At 32.6% G+C, this 17,687-nt stretch overlaps 1 protein-coding gene across 1 annotated transcript; it reads right to left on the reverse strand.

Moving 5' to 3' along the window:
• Positions 1-1,009: 1,009 nt before the first annotated feature.
• LOC132719914 (conserved oligomeric Golgi complex subunit 2-like) lies at positions 1,010-17,667 on the reverse strand. Its single transcript, XM_060703872.1, has 18 exons — positions 17,493-17,667; positions 14,059-14,220; positions 13,748-13,813; positions 13,435-13,515; positions 12,898-13,004; positions 12,488-12,593; positions 11,713-11,892; positions 11,068-11,192; positions 9,605-9,728; positions 8,884-9,023; positions 8,486-8,547; positions 7,090-7,256; positions 6,616-6,810; positions 6,123-6,198; positions 3,817-3,962; positions 2,940-3,076; positions 2,054-2,225; positions 1,010-1,375 (listed from the first exon to the last, which is right to left on the reverse strand). Exons 1-18 carry the CDS (start codon positions 17,571-17,573, stop codon positions 1,265-1,267), a joined length of 2,238 nt encoding a protein of 745 aa, XP_060559855.1. The 5' UTR covers positions 17,574-17,667; the 3' UTR covers positions 1,010-1,264.
• Between the last annotated feature and the right edge of the window lie 20 nt (positions 17,668-17,687).

Below are 17,687 nucleotides of genomic sequence, written 5' to 3' on the forward strand. Positions count from 1 at the left end.
AGTTAGTTAGCCAACAGTATACAGCCTGGTCATACTGTATTAAAGTTGTACAAACATGCTGGCTGGCCTGGCTCTATACTAGTGGCATGGTCTAAACACTTTTTCCAGCAGGGTAAAGGATAAAATATTTTTCTTTTGAAAAATTGCTTAACAAATTATGATGTTGATAACATTTTAATCACAAACTGTCCTCACATATCATAGGAATGAAATAGAATTTCTGGCTGACATTTTTCTCTTTATCAAATAAATCAGTGTCTTACAAATTTATGACTATCTGAAAGACACATAATAAATTAAGTTTCAAAAACTGATAATGGAAGCTGGGCTGATGGCAAGTGTTCTATATATCTGAAATTCTATCAAACCAAATGCTTTACGATCATAAGATTGATACTAAAAGACATCAAGAAAAGACCAATATGTGTATGATATGTTTTAAGAAAATCTAATCTGTTTAGGTAAACACATGAACCAGTATTTGAAACATAAAAAATAACAACTTCTATACTTTTTACTTGAACATGCAAAATCAAAGCTACAGAATAAATGTTCTACAAATAAGTAGACCAAAATGATTCTGTGTCAATAAATATTATTACATCGGGTCTGTTTTAAATATTGAATATTCTCTTTTCTATCCCAGGTGGTTTTTAAAAGAAACTCAATTCTTAATATGGTAAAGATGCTAAATACCAAGTTAGATTATATATCACTGGTTTTAAAAAGAAATCATTTCAGAGCATATCTATATGTAGCCCTGGGACCTGAATAAAAAGTTATCTGCAGTTAAAACAACATTAAGATTCTGTACAAACAAACCTGAAGAAAAAGCTATTAAGTGTTTTTTTAGGTGGAGACCAGTGGGTGATTACCATCCTTTTGGGCTCTACCGACACTAAGCTCATTCAATTGGTTTCTGGTATGGCACACATATGCCACAGGGTTCTATATATTGTTTCTGAATTTAAACAGATAAAGTTTTTATTGGGTTGCAGGGAACAACAAAGCTTCGAAATCCCCCAGGTTTTCACAATGCAAAATATGTTTAGTCTAACAGGAGGTAAATCCTACAAGTCAACTGCGTTTTATTCATTCCTCATCTGTGATCTGATTATGTAATTGTTAGTATGAGCCGCGTCACGACAAAACCAACACAATGCGTTTGCGACTAGCATAGAGATGGTATCACCACTGGATCCAGACCAGCCAGCCCATTATGTTGGTTTTGTCATGACGCGGCTCAGTATGAGTTATGTAAACATTAGCTACTGTTGGCAGTCACTGATGTCATTGATGATTTAGCTTCCTCTGATAGTTCCAATAATTTACTATAGTAATTCACCTGGCTAGTTTCTACACCAAATGTGCTCATCTAAAATATATAATTAACAAGGTAACTGCAATAGTGATGAATAATCATGGTCAAAGGGAGACAACTACAACAATATATAATGACTAAATTTAGCAAACTCAATTTTCTAGAAAATGTAATAATTGCATTAAATAATTTAATTGTTGATCTATTTAATTACAAATAACTGAAATTAAAACTTCCTTGAATATAAAGATACCAAATTAAATTACTTACAACAAAATTTCAAAAAGATATTGCTGAATAGTAGAAAATTAATCATAAAAGAAATATAAATAAAATGAGCCGCGTCACGACAAAACCAACATAATGGGTTTGCGACCAGCATGGATCCAGACCAGCCTGCGCATCCGCGCAGTCTGATCAGGATCCATGCTGTTCGCTTACAACTCTATAACAAGTAGAGAAACTGATAGCGAACAGCATGGATCCTGATCATACTGCGCGGATGCGCAGGCTGGTCTGGATCCATGCTGGTCGCAAACCCATTATGGTGGTTTTGTCATGACACGGCTCAAATATGTATTTATATCTTTAAAATTATATTTAAACATAAGTACATTATTGGATCAACTTGCAGTATATCAATGAAAGTCTAGTCGTTTAAGATTTAAAAATTTTACCAGAAAGATACAGTACATAAAATTTCATGTCCTTCTTACAGATACAAAATTATACCTGTATTCCATAATTTGTAATATCTAGAATAAGTTGTTGCCTAATTTTATCATCATCAGTGATTCCTTGTGATCCTGAAGATTTCTCCTGGCCACGCCCTTTCTTTAAACGTTTTAAACTCTCCTCCATTTTCTTAACAGATGACAGGACATCGGATGTTACAGTAAAGTACCTGAAATGCAAAAAAATGTCCAGAAAAATGTAAATCATCTTTGTGTATCAAACTTATAAGTAAGAAAAAAAAATCTGTAATGCTCTTGATCCAAATCTCTTTAGTAATTATAATTACTGCAAAGCACACATTATGCCTCGACAATGGATTTTTTTCTTCTTTGGAAAAGGCAAACATGAGTTTTATAATGTTTAGATAATAGATTTAGAGCATGGCAAAGGCTTGTACCCAAGAATGTAGCCCTGAATAAGTAATTATTTGTCATAAAAGTAGCTAAATGTAAACAAAGAAGTATTTTGACTTCCATACATAATACTAAATCACTATACATGTAACTACATACTAACAAATAACAACAGAAGCTGTTGGGATATGTGTAACTTTTTGGAAATAATATCCGAACACCACAAAATAAAAATCTTTTGAGAAATAAAAATAAAAGCATTTCTTGGGCATGATATGCCCTTAAAGTAGAGTAAGTTAGCTATAAATGTTCTACAACTTGGCTTTAATGCTCTGTATGCTAGACCCTCAATAACTAGTTGCCAATGCAACAAATATGATGTTTGGCCAGCTTCACAGGTGAGAGTTATACACCTAAACCAATGCTTATGTATGGCCATATAACCTGTCAAAAATCTTAATACATAATAATATAAATCCATGGAAAAAGAAAACATACAGATCTAAAGGGTATCTAAATTGTAAACTTACTGTTCAGCAAGATTAGAGAAGACCTGAGCACACATGTCTATTTTCTGTTGGTCCCCTAGAACATCATTATGTTCCTCTATAAATACAGTGAGAGGTTTGACAACTGCTGTGATGTAATGAGATGGCTTACTTGGTACCTGGTCAAATATAAATTACATGTTCAGATTTATAATGAAGTACTCTTTACATACCTGTGAAACTGAATAAAAAAGTCCAACTGCCTAAGTACAAATCTATCATAAGGTATATAATATAATATATTTCAGGCAATTTTGGGTTATTCAACATATTAAATTCAAATGATGCTAGGGTGTTGAACTTCTTGGTATGAGAAAGTTTTTGAATTTAATTTGTTAAGAGAGGTCAGAAAGGTCAGTCCAGGCAAGGTGTCCACATTTCCATGAACATATTACGCATCAAAGGTTAAGCTCCTCTTGTAAACTATGAAATCCTCATTAGAACTTTATAGCATATGAATACTCTAATATCCAACTTATTAAAAGGGCTCCACTGAGGTTTTTTTTCTGACATGAAGGGACTGAAAATATTCTTTTGGGGGGAATTATGTACCATTTGCTGAAGGTCTTGACCAATAACTTGTTTGAACAATATCAGATCATAACCTCACTCCGTTTTACCAAAATTATCATATTAATATCGCAAAATGTCCAGAAAATGAAAAGCATTTAAATGCTTTAACAAAGGCTCGAAAAAAATGATTTCCAGTTTATTTCTAAATACATTTCTTTACAATCTATCTTAGTTTGTCATTTTAAATGCCCCAAGTAATTGAGTCATAGCATGACATTTTTCATGTCTCCTTTTTTAGGGCTTTTGAACCTCAGTGGATCTCCTTTAAGTCAACAGTAATACAAACCTCTCTATTAGTTCTTCTATATAAGCGTGGAATGTCATTAACTTGTTTGAGATGTACTGCACATTGATTGGTCACATCAACTACAACATAGTCTCGAAACTGTGGTAAACTTTTCTCTATTGCACTGCTACATTCATTCAAACATACTGAAAACAACAGTAAACTAGAACTGCCACTATCATGGCGTGAATACCCCAGCATACCACTTTGTCAGAATCAACAGTGGCCATTTAGAGCTCTAGGACAACCTCCCTGCCAAATCTGACGTACTAAGCCAGTGCATTGCTAAGTTATGTATTCTACATGCTTCAAATGTGAAAATGTCAAAATCAATACATTGCGGACAGGACATTCTTTAGCAATTAAGAAGAAAAGCTTTTTTTTTTGTCAAGGTCCCTGTGACCTTGACCTTTGACCCAGTGACCTCAAAATCAATAGGGGTCACCTTATAGTCATGATCAACATCCATGCCAAATATGAAGACTGTGGGTCAAAGGAATCTTAAGTTAATGGGTGGACAAACTTTTTTGAAGTCAAAGTCCCTATGACCTTGACCTTTGATCCATTGACCTCAAAATCATAAGGGGTCATCTACTAATCATGATCAACATCCATGCCAAGTATGAAGACTGTGGGTCAAAGGAATCTAAAGTTATTGGGCAGACAAACTTTTTTAAGTCAAAGCCCCTGTGACCTTGACCTTTGACCTGGTGACCTCAAAATCAATAGGGGTCATCTACTAATCATGACTAACCTCCATGCCAAATATGAAGACTGTGGGTCAAAGGAATCTTAAGTTATAGGGCGGACAAGCTTTTTGAAGTCAAGGCCCCTGTGACCTTGACCTTTGACCTGGTGACCTCAAAGTCAATAGAGGTCATCTACTAATCATGACTAACCTCCATGCCAAATATGAAGACTGTGGGTCAAAGGAATCTTAAGTTATTGGGCGGACAAGCTTTTTGAAGTCAAGGCCCCTGTGACCTTGACCTTTGACCTGGTGACCTCAAAGTCAATAGGGGTCATCTACTTATCATGACTAGCCTCCATGCCAAATATGAAGACTGTGGGTCAAAGGAATCTTAAGTTATTGGGCGGACAAGCTTTTTGAAGTCAAGATCCCTGTGACCTTGACCTTTGACCTGGTGACCTCAAAGTCAATAGGGGTCATCTACTAATCATGACTTGCCTCCATGCCAAATATGAAGACTGTGGGTCAAAGAAATCTTAAGTTATTGGGCGGACAAGTGTTTTGAAGTCAAGGCCCCTGTGACCTTGACCTTTGACCTGGTAACTCAAAATCAATAGGGGTCATCTACTAATCATGACTTACCTCCATGCCAAATATGAAGACTGTGGGTCAAAGAAATCTTAAGTTATTGGGCGGACAAGCTTTTTGAAGTCAAGGCCCCTGTGACCTTTACCTTTGACCTAATGACCTCAAAATCAATAGGGGTCATCTACTTATTATGACTAACCTCCATGCCAAATATGACGACTGTAGGTCAAAGGAATCTTACGTTATTGGGCGGACAAGCTTTTTGAAGTCAAGGCCCCTGTGACCTTGACCTTTGACCTGGTGACCTCAAAATCAATAGGGGTCATCTACTAATCATGACTTACCTCCATGCCAAATATGAAGACTGTGGGTCAAAGGAATCTTAAGTTATTGGGCGGACAAGCTTTTTGAAGTCAAGGCCTCTGTGACCTTGACCTTTGACCTAGTGACCTCAAAATCAATAGGGGTCATCTACTTATTATGACTAACCTCCATGCCAAATATGACGACTGTAGGTCAAAGGAATCTTACGTTATTGGGCGAACAAGCTTTTTGAAGTCAAGGCCCTTGTGACCTTGACCTTTGACCTAGTGACCTCAAAATCTATAGGGGTCATCTACTAATCATGACTAACCATCATGCCAAATATGAAGACTAAGGGTCAAAGGAATCTTAAGTTATTGGGCGGACAAGAAAAAACCGACGGACGGACGGTCGGACGGACAGCCGGACGGACAAGCTGATTCCAATATACCCCCCTTACAACTTTGTTGTACGGGGGTATAATAATCAATTAAATTTTGCTGTTGTCTAGTACATGTATATAATAAAAATGACCAAATGATAATGTGGCCAAATAACTCGACTCATAATTTGATAGTATTACCATTATATCAATCAGAGACAAAGCCTTAAAGTTTGTTTGAACTTCACTACCATAGGACTCAAATTCTTTCAAATTCAAAAATGATTTAAACAGTAAAGCAAGCTTGTATACTGATAAACATAATATATATTTGAACTTTACCTTTCATGGAATGAACAGTTTCTTCATTAAGGCCGCTAAATCTTGTTATCACAGTTGTTTCTAGGAAACCTGGAAGCTATACGTAGAGAAACAAATTAAATTGTTAGGTACGTAACATCCACTTACTTTGCCAAAGAACTTTGCAAGACAGCTTAAGCCCTATATTTTGTATACAAGTATATGGCATTCACAAAAGGCATCATATAAGTCAGGTCTTGATCTTGAATTTTAATATCACATCTTTTCAACCTGATAAATTACATATTGGCCAATATTTGGATATTGTATACCAGTATTAATGCATGTATTATTACCCATGTTACATTACATGTATCTATCTGAATGCATAATCATCCTATAATATTGAAATATCTTAAAACATTCTAATTAATGAAACATTCCAAAAACATTTAAAATAACAATTTTATGGTAAATGAAATAAATTATTTGTAAAACTTGGGAATAGAATATGAAGAGTATAATCATTATTTACCATGTCCAGAAGTTTTCCTGCATCTGATATAAGGGAAATAATTTGCCCAATGGTTATAGGTGGAGCTTGTGGTACAGTAGGAGTGATTCGCCCTTCTGTTTGGCCACCAGGGGGCAGTGTGTCTAGTCCATTATTTGCTCTATCAGGACCAGACTTTGTTTTACTTTCTACTACACTGTCAGATCTGTCGGTTATCTGTTAAATATACATGTACATACACATAAAATAAATAATGAATAAAAGAGAAAAGCAAACTTTTGCAAAGTTGGCAATGACATCATCATTTATAAATTAATTCAAGTTTAATCAATGTCTCACCTCTTCTTTTTTCTATTTTCATAATCATTAAAATGTGACTACTTATGTTTTACACTATCATTAATTGCATGAACTGACAATATCATAAACAAATGAATTATGTTGTTTCTTCTTGTACTGAACTCTTGTAACTAACATCTATAACTTTCAGTTTACCTGTTCTTTATATGCCTCATCTAGCCATGTTGAATATCTAGCAAGGATCTGTACATTTAACTTCCAGAATCTGTAGCCTAGTGGTTTTAAATAGACTTCTTCATCCCAACATGTCTGTAAACTCTTCCATAGCTCATGTGTTGAATGTAAATGAAATTCTGATCCAGCTGTTAAAAATAAATAGTAAATGACGATAGATTTTATACATTCTTTTTCTAAATAAAAGAGTACTGGTTGGTAAGTAAATGCAGAATATATTTTGATTGAAATGATCAAAGGTAATCAAGTCATGAAACATTCTCATAGTGTTGCATACATGCCATTATTTCTAGGTTAATTTCCAGGACAGTCAGCAGATTTTTGGGACAGTCCCGAACATTATGGCATGTATGTAATCATGTATTGAATTAACTTACTTATATAACGTAGATTCTTATGTTTATAAGCTAAAGCTAAAAGTATGGTAGAGAACATTGGAGGTTCCAATCAAGAAAAGACTGATAAACGATTTTTTAAAATCAAATTTTATGCATTTCCAACTTTACTGGCGGGGAAATGAAAAATCCCAGGTAACCCTGCATGCATTATTTGAACCATGACATATTGGTAAAACCACCGATCTCCGTAAACATTTTATAATGCAAAATTGTATTTTCCTCAAGCACTACAACCTGCAAGTTAATATTATATTTATGAGAGGACAACAAACACAATCCAAATATCTAGCAAACAAAAAAATGTTTAACTTGTATCTTTTTGTACATGTAGTACTTTTCTTTGCTGCCTCACAAAACTAGAACTATCACTAAATGTGATAAATACCCCTGCAAGACTGCTCCGGAAATGAGGAAGTTACTAGTAACATAATACCTTGCAAAAGAACTGAAATAGAGTTATGGTTGTGGTCAATTAAAGATATTTGTGGTGCTTGTATGTTGCATTTCCTTTCAATGTGGTTGACCATTGATGAAGATTTATTGAATTTCTCTGTAATAAGTCCAAAAAGAGTTACACTTCCTGAACACTGCACTTCCTCTCATTGCACTTGACCATTGAATGAAGTTTTATTGAATTCTAAACATTAATTTTTAAGTTATGCACCTGACAAGGAAAAGGAACAAAGGGCAAAAAACTTTACAAATACTGAAGATGGAGTTATGGTTATTGTACACTGCACTTCCTCTCATTGCGCCTGACCATTGTATGAAGTTGTATTGAATTCCAACCATTAGTCTTCAAGTTATGCTACAGACAAGGAAAATGCAACGGAGGGCTGGACTGACCGACCAGCAAGTGAGTCCTATATACCCCCCCCCCCAACTTCTTTTAGGGTATATAACAAGTATAAAATTCTGTTAAAACACCATAAAGAAGTAACATGTAGAAAGTAATATACCTTGTGTTCTATTAAAAGCAGTAAACAAAGATGATTCAAAGCCTCCAGCAATTTCCTGAAACCTGTAAATATATAATTACCAATTAATACATTGTCTCCAAACATGCCATTATTTATTGCAATTAATGCCTGAGAAAAAAAAAAATTTTTTACAAGTCTTTCAGAAAGAGCACACCACAATCTGGCAATAAACACATAGTAGCTTTGAAAATAATTTAATCTGTGTGTGAAACCTATATTATTCAGTATAGAAAAGACTATAAAATTTTGTTGTAGGAAATCTTCGCTAATGTTTTACAATGATGCTCCATACAGCAAGACTTTGATACTTTTAAACCTAAGTCAACTCATTTAACAATATCCACTGATAAAAGACAGTAATTTAAAATATAATTTACCTGATTTGAAAATAGACAGGAAGGCTCCATTTGTTGATAAATGTGTGATAGCTAGGATGATCTCGTAATCTTTGAACACTTGCCTGTGAGCCACACAGAGTTTCAAACCTCTCCAAAAACTCCATACTGATCAGATATTTCTGATATTTAAATGAAAATATATTTTATTTGTAAATGACAAATTTCATAACGAATGTTAAACATTATTTCCATTAAAGAGGAGAACGATTTAATTTACTAAACTATATCTATATATAACTCTGTCTTGTGTTATAAATGTGATGTATATATGTATCTCATTTAAATGACTGTGTTTAAGCCACTTTACTTTTAAAACATATTCCTATTCATTCAATATAATTAATCTTTCACATGCATATCAATAGGGATGGCAACAAGTAACTGGACAAATAGACTATGGTTAACTTATACATTTCTGAGTGACTGAGTACTCAAGTACTGAAATCGGTACTTGTTGCCATTACTTCATATAAATTTTTAAACATTTAAAAAACAACTTTAGATCTCAGAAAATATACAGATTAAACTATCATAATATGATTTGTAAATTACCATTATCAAATGTAATGTAAAAAACCACTGTAATATATTGTATTTTCACACTAAAGAGAAATTTGTTTAAGGTCGTTTTCTATTTGAAAAATATAACTTATTACATAAAACAAAGAGTTTAACTGAGTTAGAAGTTTTAATAACTTACAGCATGAAAAATGTTTGGATTTCCTGGAGCAAATATTGAGCTTGTTTTGGCTTCTATATTACTCACAACCTCGGGCCAGACAGAATTTACAATAAAATCATACCCTCTAACAGCATCAGAACTCCTGGAAATATAGAAATAAAAGGATACTGATTGTGAAACATGACTGACAAGAAAAGCTTTAAAAAACCTCATAAAAACTACATTTCTTTTACTTGATATGATTTTATGTTAGCTGATAAAATTGTATCTTTAGATAATAGATACCCATCACTTGATGTGGTCAATCTTGTGCAAAGCATCTGTGTAATAATGAAGTATAATCATAAATGAAGATTTATGGAGAGAAAAGAATATCACAAGCCTAGTCTTACAATTGTTTTGTTTTTTTTGGAATTAAGACTCCACCAAGTTCATAATTTAAAAAATGTATTTAGTGGATATTCAATGATTTAAATACTAAATTCATTGATCAGGTTGAATAAAATCATATTATGCGAGCCTCTAGCAGGCATAATATTGTTTTACTCCACAAGTTCAATAAATTTAGTATTTAATCTACACAAATATTCAATATATCACATATCCAAACAGTTACAGTTATAATGAGTCACTTTTATTGAGGCATCTAAAGTGTAATGATAACAATAGTGCGCTTTAATGTTACATTTGTATATAACATAAATGACGTCATCAGACGCTGATTCTCTTATTTGCAAATGCAAGTAGTCCAAACTCCTCAAAGCGGTTACTTCCCTATATATGTACACTAACGCTGAAAAATTAAGGGGAGATCACTGCGTAAAGATTGTCAAATGACAGGCCCATTAATTTTCGTAAAGAAAAAATAGTTCCCGATTGGTCAAAGATTTCTAATATTGTGTTATTCTTATAGATATACATGCTAATATTAAGCTCCATGATTATTTACATCAGTGTTAAACAACAGGTTTACCGTGAACAAAATATATCGAAATTATTAAAGGTTACAAACTCTAATTTAGAATAATATGGTTTTCTTCAGACAGCTCTCTTAAAATTTCACCGTGGTCGAGGGGTTAACACGCTCGCTTTGGAAGCGAAAGGTCCGGAGTTCATATCCTAATTAAGGCAATTGATCTCATGTTCTTTTTTTTTTTCTTTTTAAATTGTTTTAAGCCAAATAAACATTGAATTGAAGTGTTGCAATTAGTCTTATAGCCAATTTACTAGTTATAACACTGGAAACAGCATTGGTGACACTATACAAACACTGGAAACAGCATTGGTGACACTATACAAACAAATTGGTTTATAATCTCACAACCTTCACCTTTCTGACATTCTGAGACCCAAACAAATTCAGCGCCTTCTGTGCCTTGATTATTAAAATGGCTTTATTAAACTCCAGCATCTTGGTTTATGCGATACAATATATATTCAAATAAATGTTGATAGAAATTATAGTACATTACATTACTTACCCTGCTGTGACCCTGGATGTTACATCAGTTAAACGTTTACAGTGTTGTGGAATAAACTGTAAAACTTTGTCAAACATGCCTTTTAGGCCATTATGGTTAGATTTTATAAACTGTTCTGAAATCACCTGAAATTTGATTAGTAAAACTATTTTACCTTTTTATTCAATATTATAACAACGCTTGTTCTAAAAGTGTTCATATTTGTCAAAATTGAGTACAATTATCTTAAACTGAATTGGTTCACAATGTACACATTGTCCATAAGTATTCTTAAAATGGATAAAAGCAATAGAAATGTATCATTTAGATATTCTTATTTATTTATTTATTTGTTTTCTTGAAAAATAATATTGTTAATAGTTTTAAGCTGTATGAAATAATTAAGCTTTAAATATCCATAACATAAATATCTAAACAATGAGCTGTGTGGTAAAGGTGCCAACAAGAAATTTAAGGGATGCTAGCTGTGTGGGTTCAAATCCCCATCAGCAGCAAGCCAAAGTTTTCTTGAGCAAGAAATATCACACTCATTGTCCAGTACTGGTTGGTTCTAGGTACAGATGTAAGAGTGTGTCTATTAGCTTATAGTTTCCTACATAATTGAACTAAAACAAATTCTGTATAAACCAAATCTGTATATCTTACTTCCTCCATGTAAGGTTTTACAATATGTTGTCTATACAAAGTCTCTGCATCTTTTATTTTGTCAATGAGAGAGTATGTCCTCAAACACTGCTTCAGTATATCAACATTGCCAGCATCTAGACCTTCCAGGAAAGATCCCTCCAAACTAAACTGCAGCGTTGTTGTTATGTTAGCTATTCTCTGTATAGACGGAAAAAAAGTTGATAAATCTGATTGTAATTTTTCAAAGTTGTACAACTCAAGATATAGAAATGTATACATATATTTCATCAGTAAAAGGCATCCCAGTAATAATTTTACCATCTTTATCAATAATAGTGATTTTCTTTGGTAATATATCATACAAAATGTCATAATTATAGCTACATAATAACAGAATCTCAATGCAATTGTTTCAGCAAACGAAAATTTTCTGTTTACAAGAACAGAATTTTCAGTTTGCCTTGATTAATCCATACATTAGTTCCAAAGAAAGTAGAAACAATTTGATGAAATCAATTCTAAAGAGTGGTGATATTTTGTAAGTGTGAGGGACCACATTTATAATAGTAACTTAAACTTTGAATATGTACAAGTTAACATTTGAGACTTTGGCAGTGGCTATAGTTTGTTTTCTTAAATCTGGAAAACGAGCACCAAACCTAAGGCATTGCAACATATAAATAATATAAATTTCATAAAGTGCTACCAAAAAGCTATTTCAAACTTAAACTTTGTACAAAATCTAAATACTTTTATTCTGAATTACTAAGAAAAAAAAAGAGAAAAAAATTACTGGCTTAATCTGTTCAACAAGAGGTAACCCTCGACTTTTTGTCACATAAAACTGAAGCTTGTTGAACTCTGTTGCTACTCTTTCTATCAACTGTCCATTCAATGGTCTGTAAAAATATACAATTAAAACTTCAATCATGTAATTTAAATTAATAAATGTTTCATTTATCTAAACTGGAATACTTTTTTTCTTAACAAAATTTGTTAAAAATAACACATTCTTATGAATCAATAAAATATTTCCTCATTATATAAACAGGATGAGCTTGATATATGCAGTTATTTACTAAAATAAGATTTTTGTTTAATCATTTTGTTAAATCCTTTCTAATATATTTTGTTACAAAGTTTATTACAAAGAGGACTTCAAAAAAAGTTTTGTATTGTATGTACATGTAATAAAATACAAACCCAGCATGTGACAGACCATCTCCCCCGCCATTTGGCGTGTGTATACCTAACAATCTTTCTATCTTGTCAACAGATTCTGTGATGTTTATCAATCTCTGCACGCAAGCCTACATGTATGTGAAAATCCCTTTATAACTATAATTAGCACATTTTCATATTCAAGAAGCACACACTTTAAGCAAATGCTTGTTATTTAAACACTATACTGCTACCTTCAAAAAAATTATTACATTGTACACAGATTTTAGGATATACATGTAACTGCTAGATTTTGATTTCATAAAAATTTGTTGAAAATCACAAACCATTTTCATACAAGTTAAGAAATGAAAAGCCTATTTCTTTATAATGTCCATATGGTACACTAAAGATATAAATTGTTTCTTCCTCTATAATTTGGTGTATATAAGTGATTTTTTTACTTAAGTCAGGATGACAAAATTGGCCAAACTAAATTGACTAATCAAAATATACAAACTTTCTCGCTCTACATATACATAATCATCTATTTCTAGATATACATTAACCAGTTGTTACCTTTCCCTGTTTAATTTGTTGCCTTTTTCTCAGTTTGTCTTCTACTGCTAGGATTGCGTCATCCATTGACTTTCTTACTTTCTGGAAAAAGAAGATATTCCTGAGAATGAATGAGATAACATAAATATGTAATATATATATATATATATATATATAGAGTCTTATTGCTGTTACATGTTAGAAAAGCAAAACAAGAATTAATATCTGCTTTTCTTTTTTTGGAGACATCAGTTTCCTATTTACAGGCATTAAATTCAGCAATGAAAATTGTAGATAAATATTTACTGTTTGTAACCATAAAAGTAAAACTTACTAAGACTTCATCTCGGAGTTGTTCAAGAGGAGACGTTAAACTTCCAATGGCCTTGTCCATTCCAACCTAAAATGCCACATTTAACATTTTATTAATTTTGACAAAAAAATATCAATTATTTATAACAAAACTTTCTACAGGTATTTTCTTACTTTCCAAAATACATTTCAATGCTCGAGTTCTTTTAAAATTTTGTAAATGTTTAATCAATAACTATAACTTTATATTAAACTTTCATTACATATGAAAAAAAATTTATTCAAAATTATTTTATAATAATCTACTTTTGAAGAAAACTATTTTAAGCATACCAAGTTGCTTGATAGATTGACAAAATCTGCATAGTCTTTGTTGATCAATTCTATCATAGCACTCCTGAGAATTTTAAGATACACAGAGAGATCATCTCTAAAATCCTCTAACTGTACACGCCTCCTGCACTCTAACACAAAATGGTCAACATTGAAGTCATCCTGAAGAAGAGAAAATGAGATGAAATATACACAGTGCATGTATGTATCAAAAATAGAAAAATAAATTTCCAAGAAAGGAATTCTCAACAAGCTCTTCTGGTATAAAAGAGTATTTCTATAACTTTACTATGAGCCATATATCCTAAGAGAAGTAAAAATCTAAAATGTCTTGGTTTTTTTTTGTAAGCTCCTCTAAATGCATGAATTTTGCCGACAAATTCAAGAGAATAAACTATTTTAAATGGCAATGCAATGAGATTATTATTATGCAATTCATTTTCATGAATTTCTGCAGTATTTTACACACAAAGTTCACACAACACAACAATTTTACATGTAGAACATAAGACCCTTAAAAATTAATTAAAATGCAGTTGTTAGCATGTGTGTTCGACCCATTTCATCTCTTTGTTGATGCATTTCAAGTTTAAATACCATACAATGTACATGCCATGACAGTCTTATCTTTCAGACCTGGGTGGTTTTTTACTTTCAGGCTTTACTGCAGTAATTTGTGTGTAAATAAGGATCTGTTCATAGTCAGTTTTGACAGAAAAATATATATTGCATTGATTCCATGAGGAAATCTGACAATATTACCACACGGTGAAAAAATTTTGACACAGAGAATGGACATACCCATAATTTTTCCACTCGGATGTTGCATACCTTGTCTACAACAATATAACAAAAATCAGTTGTTTTTTTCTATTTTTAATTTTTTTAGTATAACATGAAAAAAACAAGGTTAAACATATTTTAGGTCAAATCAATGTGACTAGCACCTTTGGTTTACATGTAATCTGAACATGTTATGCTTGATATTAAATCCTTAAAGCCTAAAGCCTAAAGCTTTCCGCGCCATAGGTAGCACCTAGAGGTATAACGATTCATCAATGCATCGCGATCTGTCCTGTCCTCGATGTATGCATCAAAATGAAATTACAAATTCCAATATATCGCGATGCAATACATATTTCATATCCTGATGTATCGATATAGTGGGAAAGTATCGCACTAACAATATCTTTCAGGAATATAAGGACAAATGTATTTTTTGAAAGACTGAAGAAAGAAAAAAAGCTCGGATGAAAATAATGAACAAGCACGACTATTATCATATTGTTGTCATTAACCGCAATCATTTAACCAACCAAGTTTTATTAATTCTATATAAATGGGCTGTTGTTCTTTGAACTTGTTTATAATAAAAAATAATTAGAGATCTATACGTTTTCAACAAAAAAACAACTCACAAACATGAATTTGTAATTTTATTTAATCACACTTGATGTCGGATTAAAATAGTGATGGTGACAACACGCCCATGTGATATTCATCACGTATTTATACATTCATATCCGATGACATATTTTTCCGTAAAAAAAACAAACAAACAGAAAACATGTAGACTGCAAAATACTGTATAAGTGGTTTTTTCTGCGGGCTCCAAATTCTGCGGTTTTTCAAAATTTTGGCATGTTTTTATTTCTGCGGACTTTATTTCTGCGGCACATTCTTTGAAAAAAACGTGATTTAAATTCTGCGACTCGTCTTATCAAAGTATAAGTCACATTTCTTTACCTATTTTATTTGCATGTACACATTCGCATTTGTTTATCATCGTCATCGCAAAACTGTATAGTAATTACAAACAATTATATTGTTTGCTTGCAAACAAATATAATGCACAACAATAGAAAAGTATGCATCTTTTTATCAGCGTGAAATGACGTGTGAAAAATTTACCCTGGGAGTGTATTTCATTTAATGAAAATGATAGAAGTTTACCGTGAATCAGACGACAATTCAAGTATACGAAGATTATTTAGCAGTATAAGGGTTTAAATGGTTTGAATGATTTAGTGGTAGACAAAACTTTTAGCGTAACGGCAGTTACTATATATGATGTTTAAATAATCTGTTAGTCGTTATGACTTTAGACGAAACAGATATGTAGGACACATATCGTAACAGGTTAAAGAACAAAACATGGAGAAATATTCTGCGGTTTTTATTTCTGCGGTGCTGAAACTGACCGCAGAATACGCAGAAATAAAGTCACCGCAGAAAAAACCACTTATACGGTATTTAGAAGGGTAAACTATAGTTAAATAATAAGTTAATCCTCCCTCGTCATATTATTCAAGAGTTTTGGGAACATTGTGGTTTTCGGGGAACCAACAGACAGCGTTGCATAATGTGGAAGACCGGACGTGGAGTGTTTGCAAAATTTACAAACTCAAAATAAAATACTCTGGGGTTGAGCACACATCTTTCGAGAAAACTGAGAGTGAAACTGTTATTTTCACAGTTGTTGACCTAATTGTAAATCACTTGTTACTATATTTTTTTCACAAGAAAAATCTTTTGTGGTGTATTGTAAGACTGAAATTGTTAAACTGTCATATTTACAGCAGTGGACTTTTAAAAGTGTTAGAATAGTAGATATCAATATGCTGTTATGGAATAATTAAAAATACCTTTAATCCTTAAGTAATCAGAAAAGTAAATTGTTAAAAGATCAAAATCGGAAACAAAGTTATAACAACAAGTTTAAAAGTTTATTGTTTGGTTATTGTAATAGTTTCATATTATATTTGTAATTATGCTGTAAACAAATGGCCAAATTTTTATATACTAAGTCTGAAAGTCAGTATTGTGATATGTATCACATCGCAATATAAAAATCGCACAATATGCATCGCATTTCTTCAAAGTATGCAATACAAATCATGAATCGCATCGTTTGGAAAAACAAGTATCGTGATATGTAGCCTTCTATCTATCTTCCTACCTTCCATTGATGTCAAACCCCCTGCGGGGATGTAGACATGACTAGACTTCAGAGACAGCTATGAGATACAAGGGAATCCGAGAACCAGTCCCTAGCTCTTATTGAATAGACCCCTTGGTTCTTTTATATGCCCAGTGTATAGCACTGATTCATGCGAGGATTTCCTTGATTTCTAACCAGTACACCTCTTGGTAGGTGGGAAACACTGAAAGTGTCTCTGAAATATCCCAAGGGTGTTACCCAGGAATGAACCCGTGACCTCAGGAGTGACAGTCAGTGGCCAAACCAACTGAGCTATCGTGCCACCTTTACCTACATTTACCACAATCTTATTACGCGGTCATGTTTACTGCTAAACATGCCCGTGTTATAAAAAAATGTTTTACTCACTCAATAATCAATGGACTGTAAGTTTGGACCTGTCAAAACATTTATTGATGGACATTATATTTGAAGCCACTGTTAATATGTTTACCTTCATAAAATCATCCTTGTCAAAACAGAGGGATGCCGGTCCACTTGGCAACGGTACACTTTTTACTGGGTCGCCTGTCATTGCTTTTTGGGCTTAAAATGTCAAAAATTAAAAAATATTTTGCCACATCTTTAATCTTGATCAATATAACGTTTGAATGTTCAGAAAGAAAGCGTCTAATAGAATTTGAACGGT

Source organism: Ruditapes philippinarum, unplaced genomic scaffold, assembly GCF_026571515.1.
Source record: "Ruditapes philippinarum isolate M1 unplaced genomic scaffold, ASM2657151v2 ctg367_1_1_1_1, whole genome shotgun sequence".
Classification (NCBI taxonomy): Eukaryota; Metazoa; Mollusca; class Bivalvia; order Venerida; family Veneridae; genus Ruditapes; species Ruditapes philippinarum.

What these genes read in the sequence shown, in the direction of transcription:
- LOC132719914 (XM_060703872.1), bottom strand. Translation starts at nt 17,573, where the DNA reads ATGACAGGCGACCCAGTAAAAAGTGTACCGTTGCCAAGTGGACCGGCA. An exon ending in TCAATCTATCAAGCAACTTG is followed by an intron (nt 13,814 to 14,058) that starts GTATGCTTAAAA and finishes GTGGCATTTTAG; the next exon opens with GTTGGAATGGACAAGGCCAT. An exon ending in ATCCAAACATTTTTCATGCT is followed by an intron (nt 9,024 to 9,604) that starts GTAAGTTATTAA and finishes TTTAAATATCAG; the next exon opens with AAATATCTGATCAGTATGGA.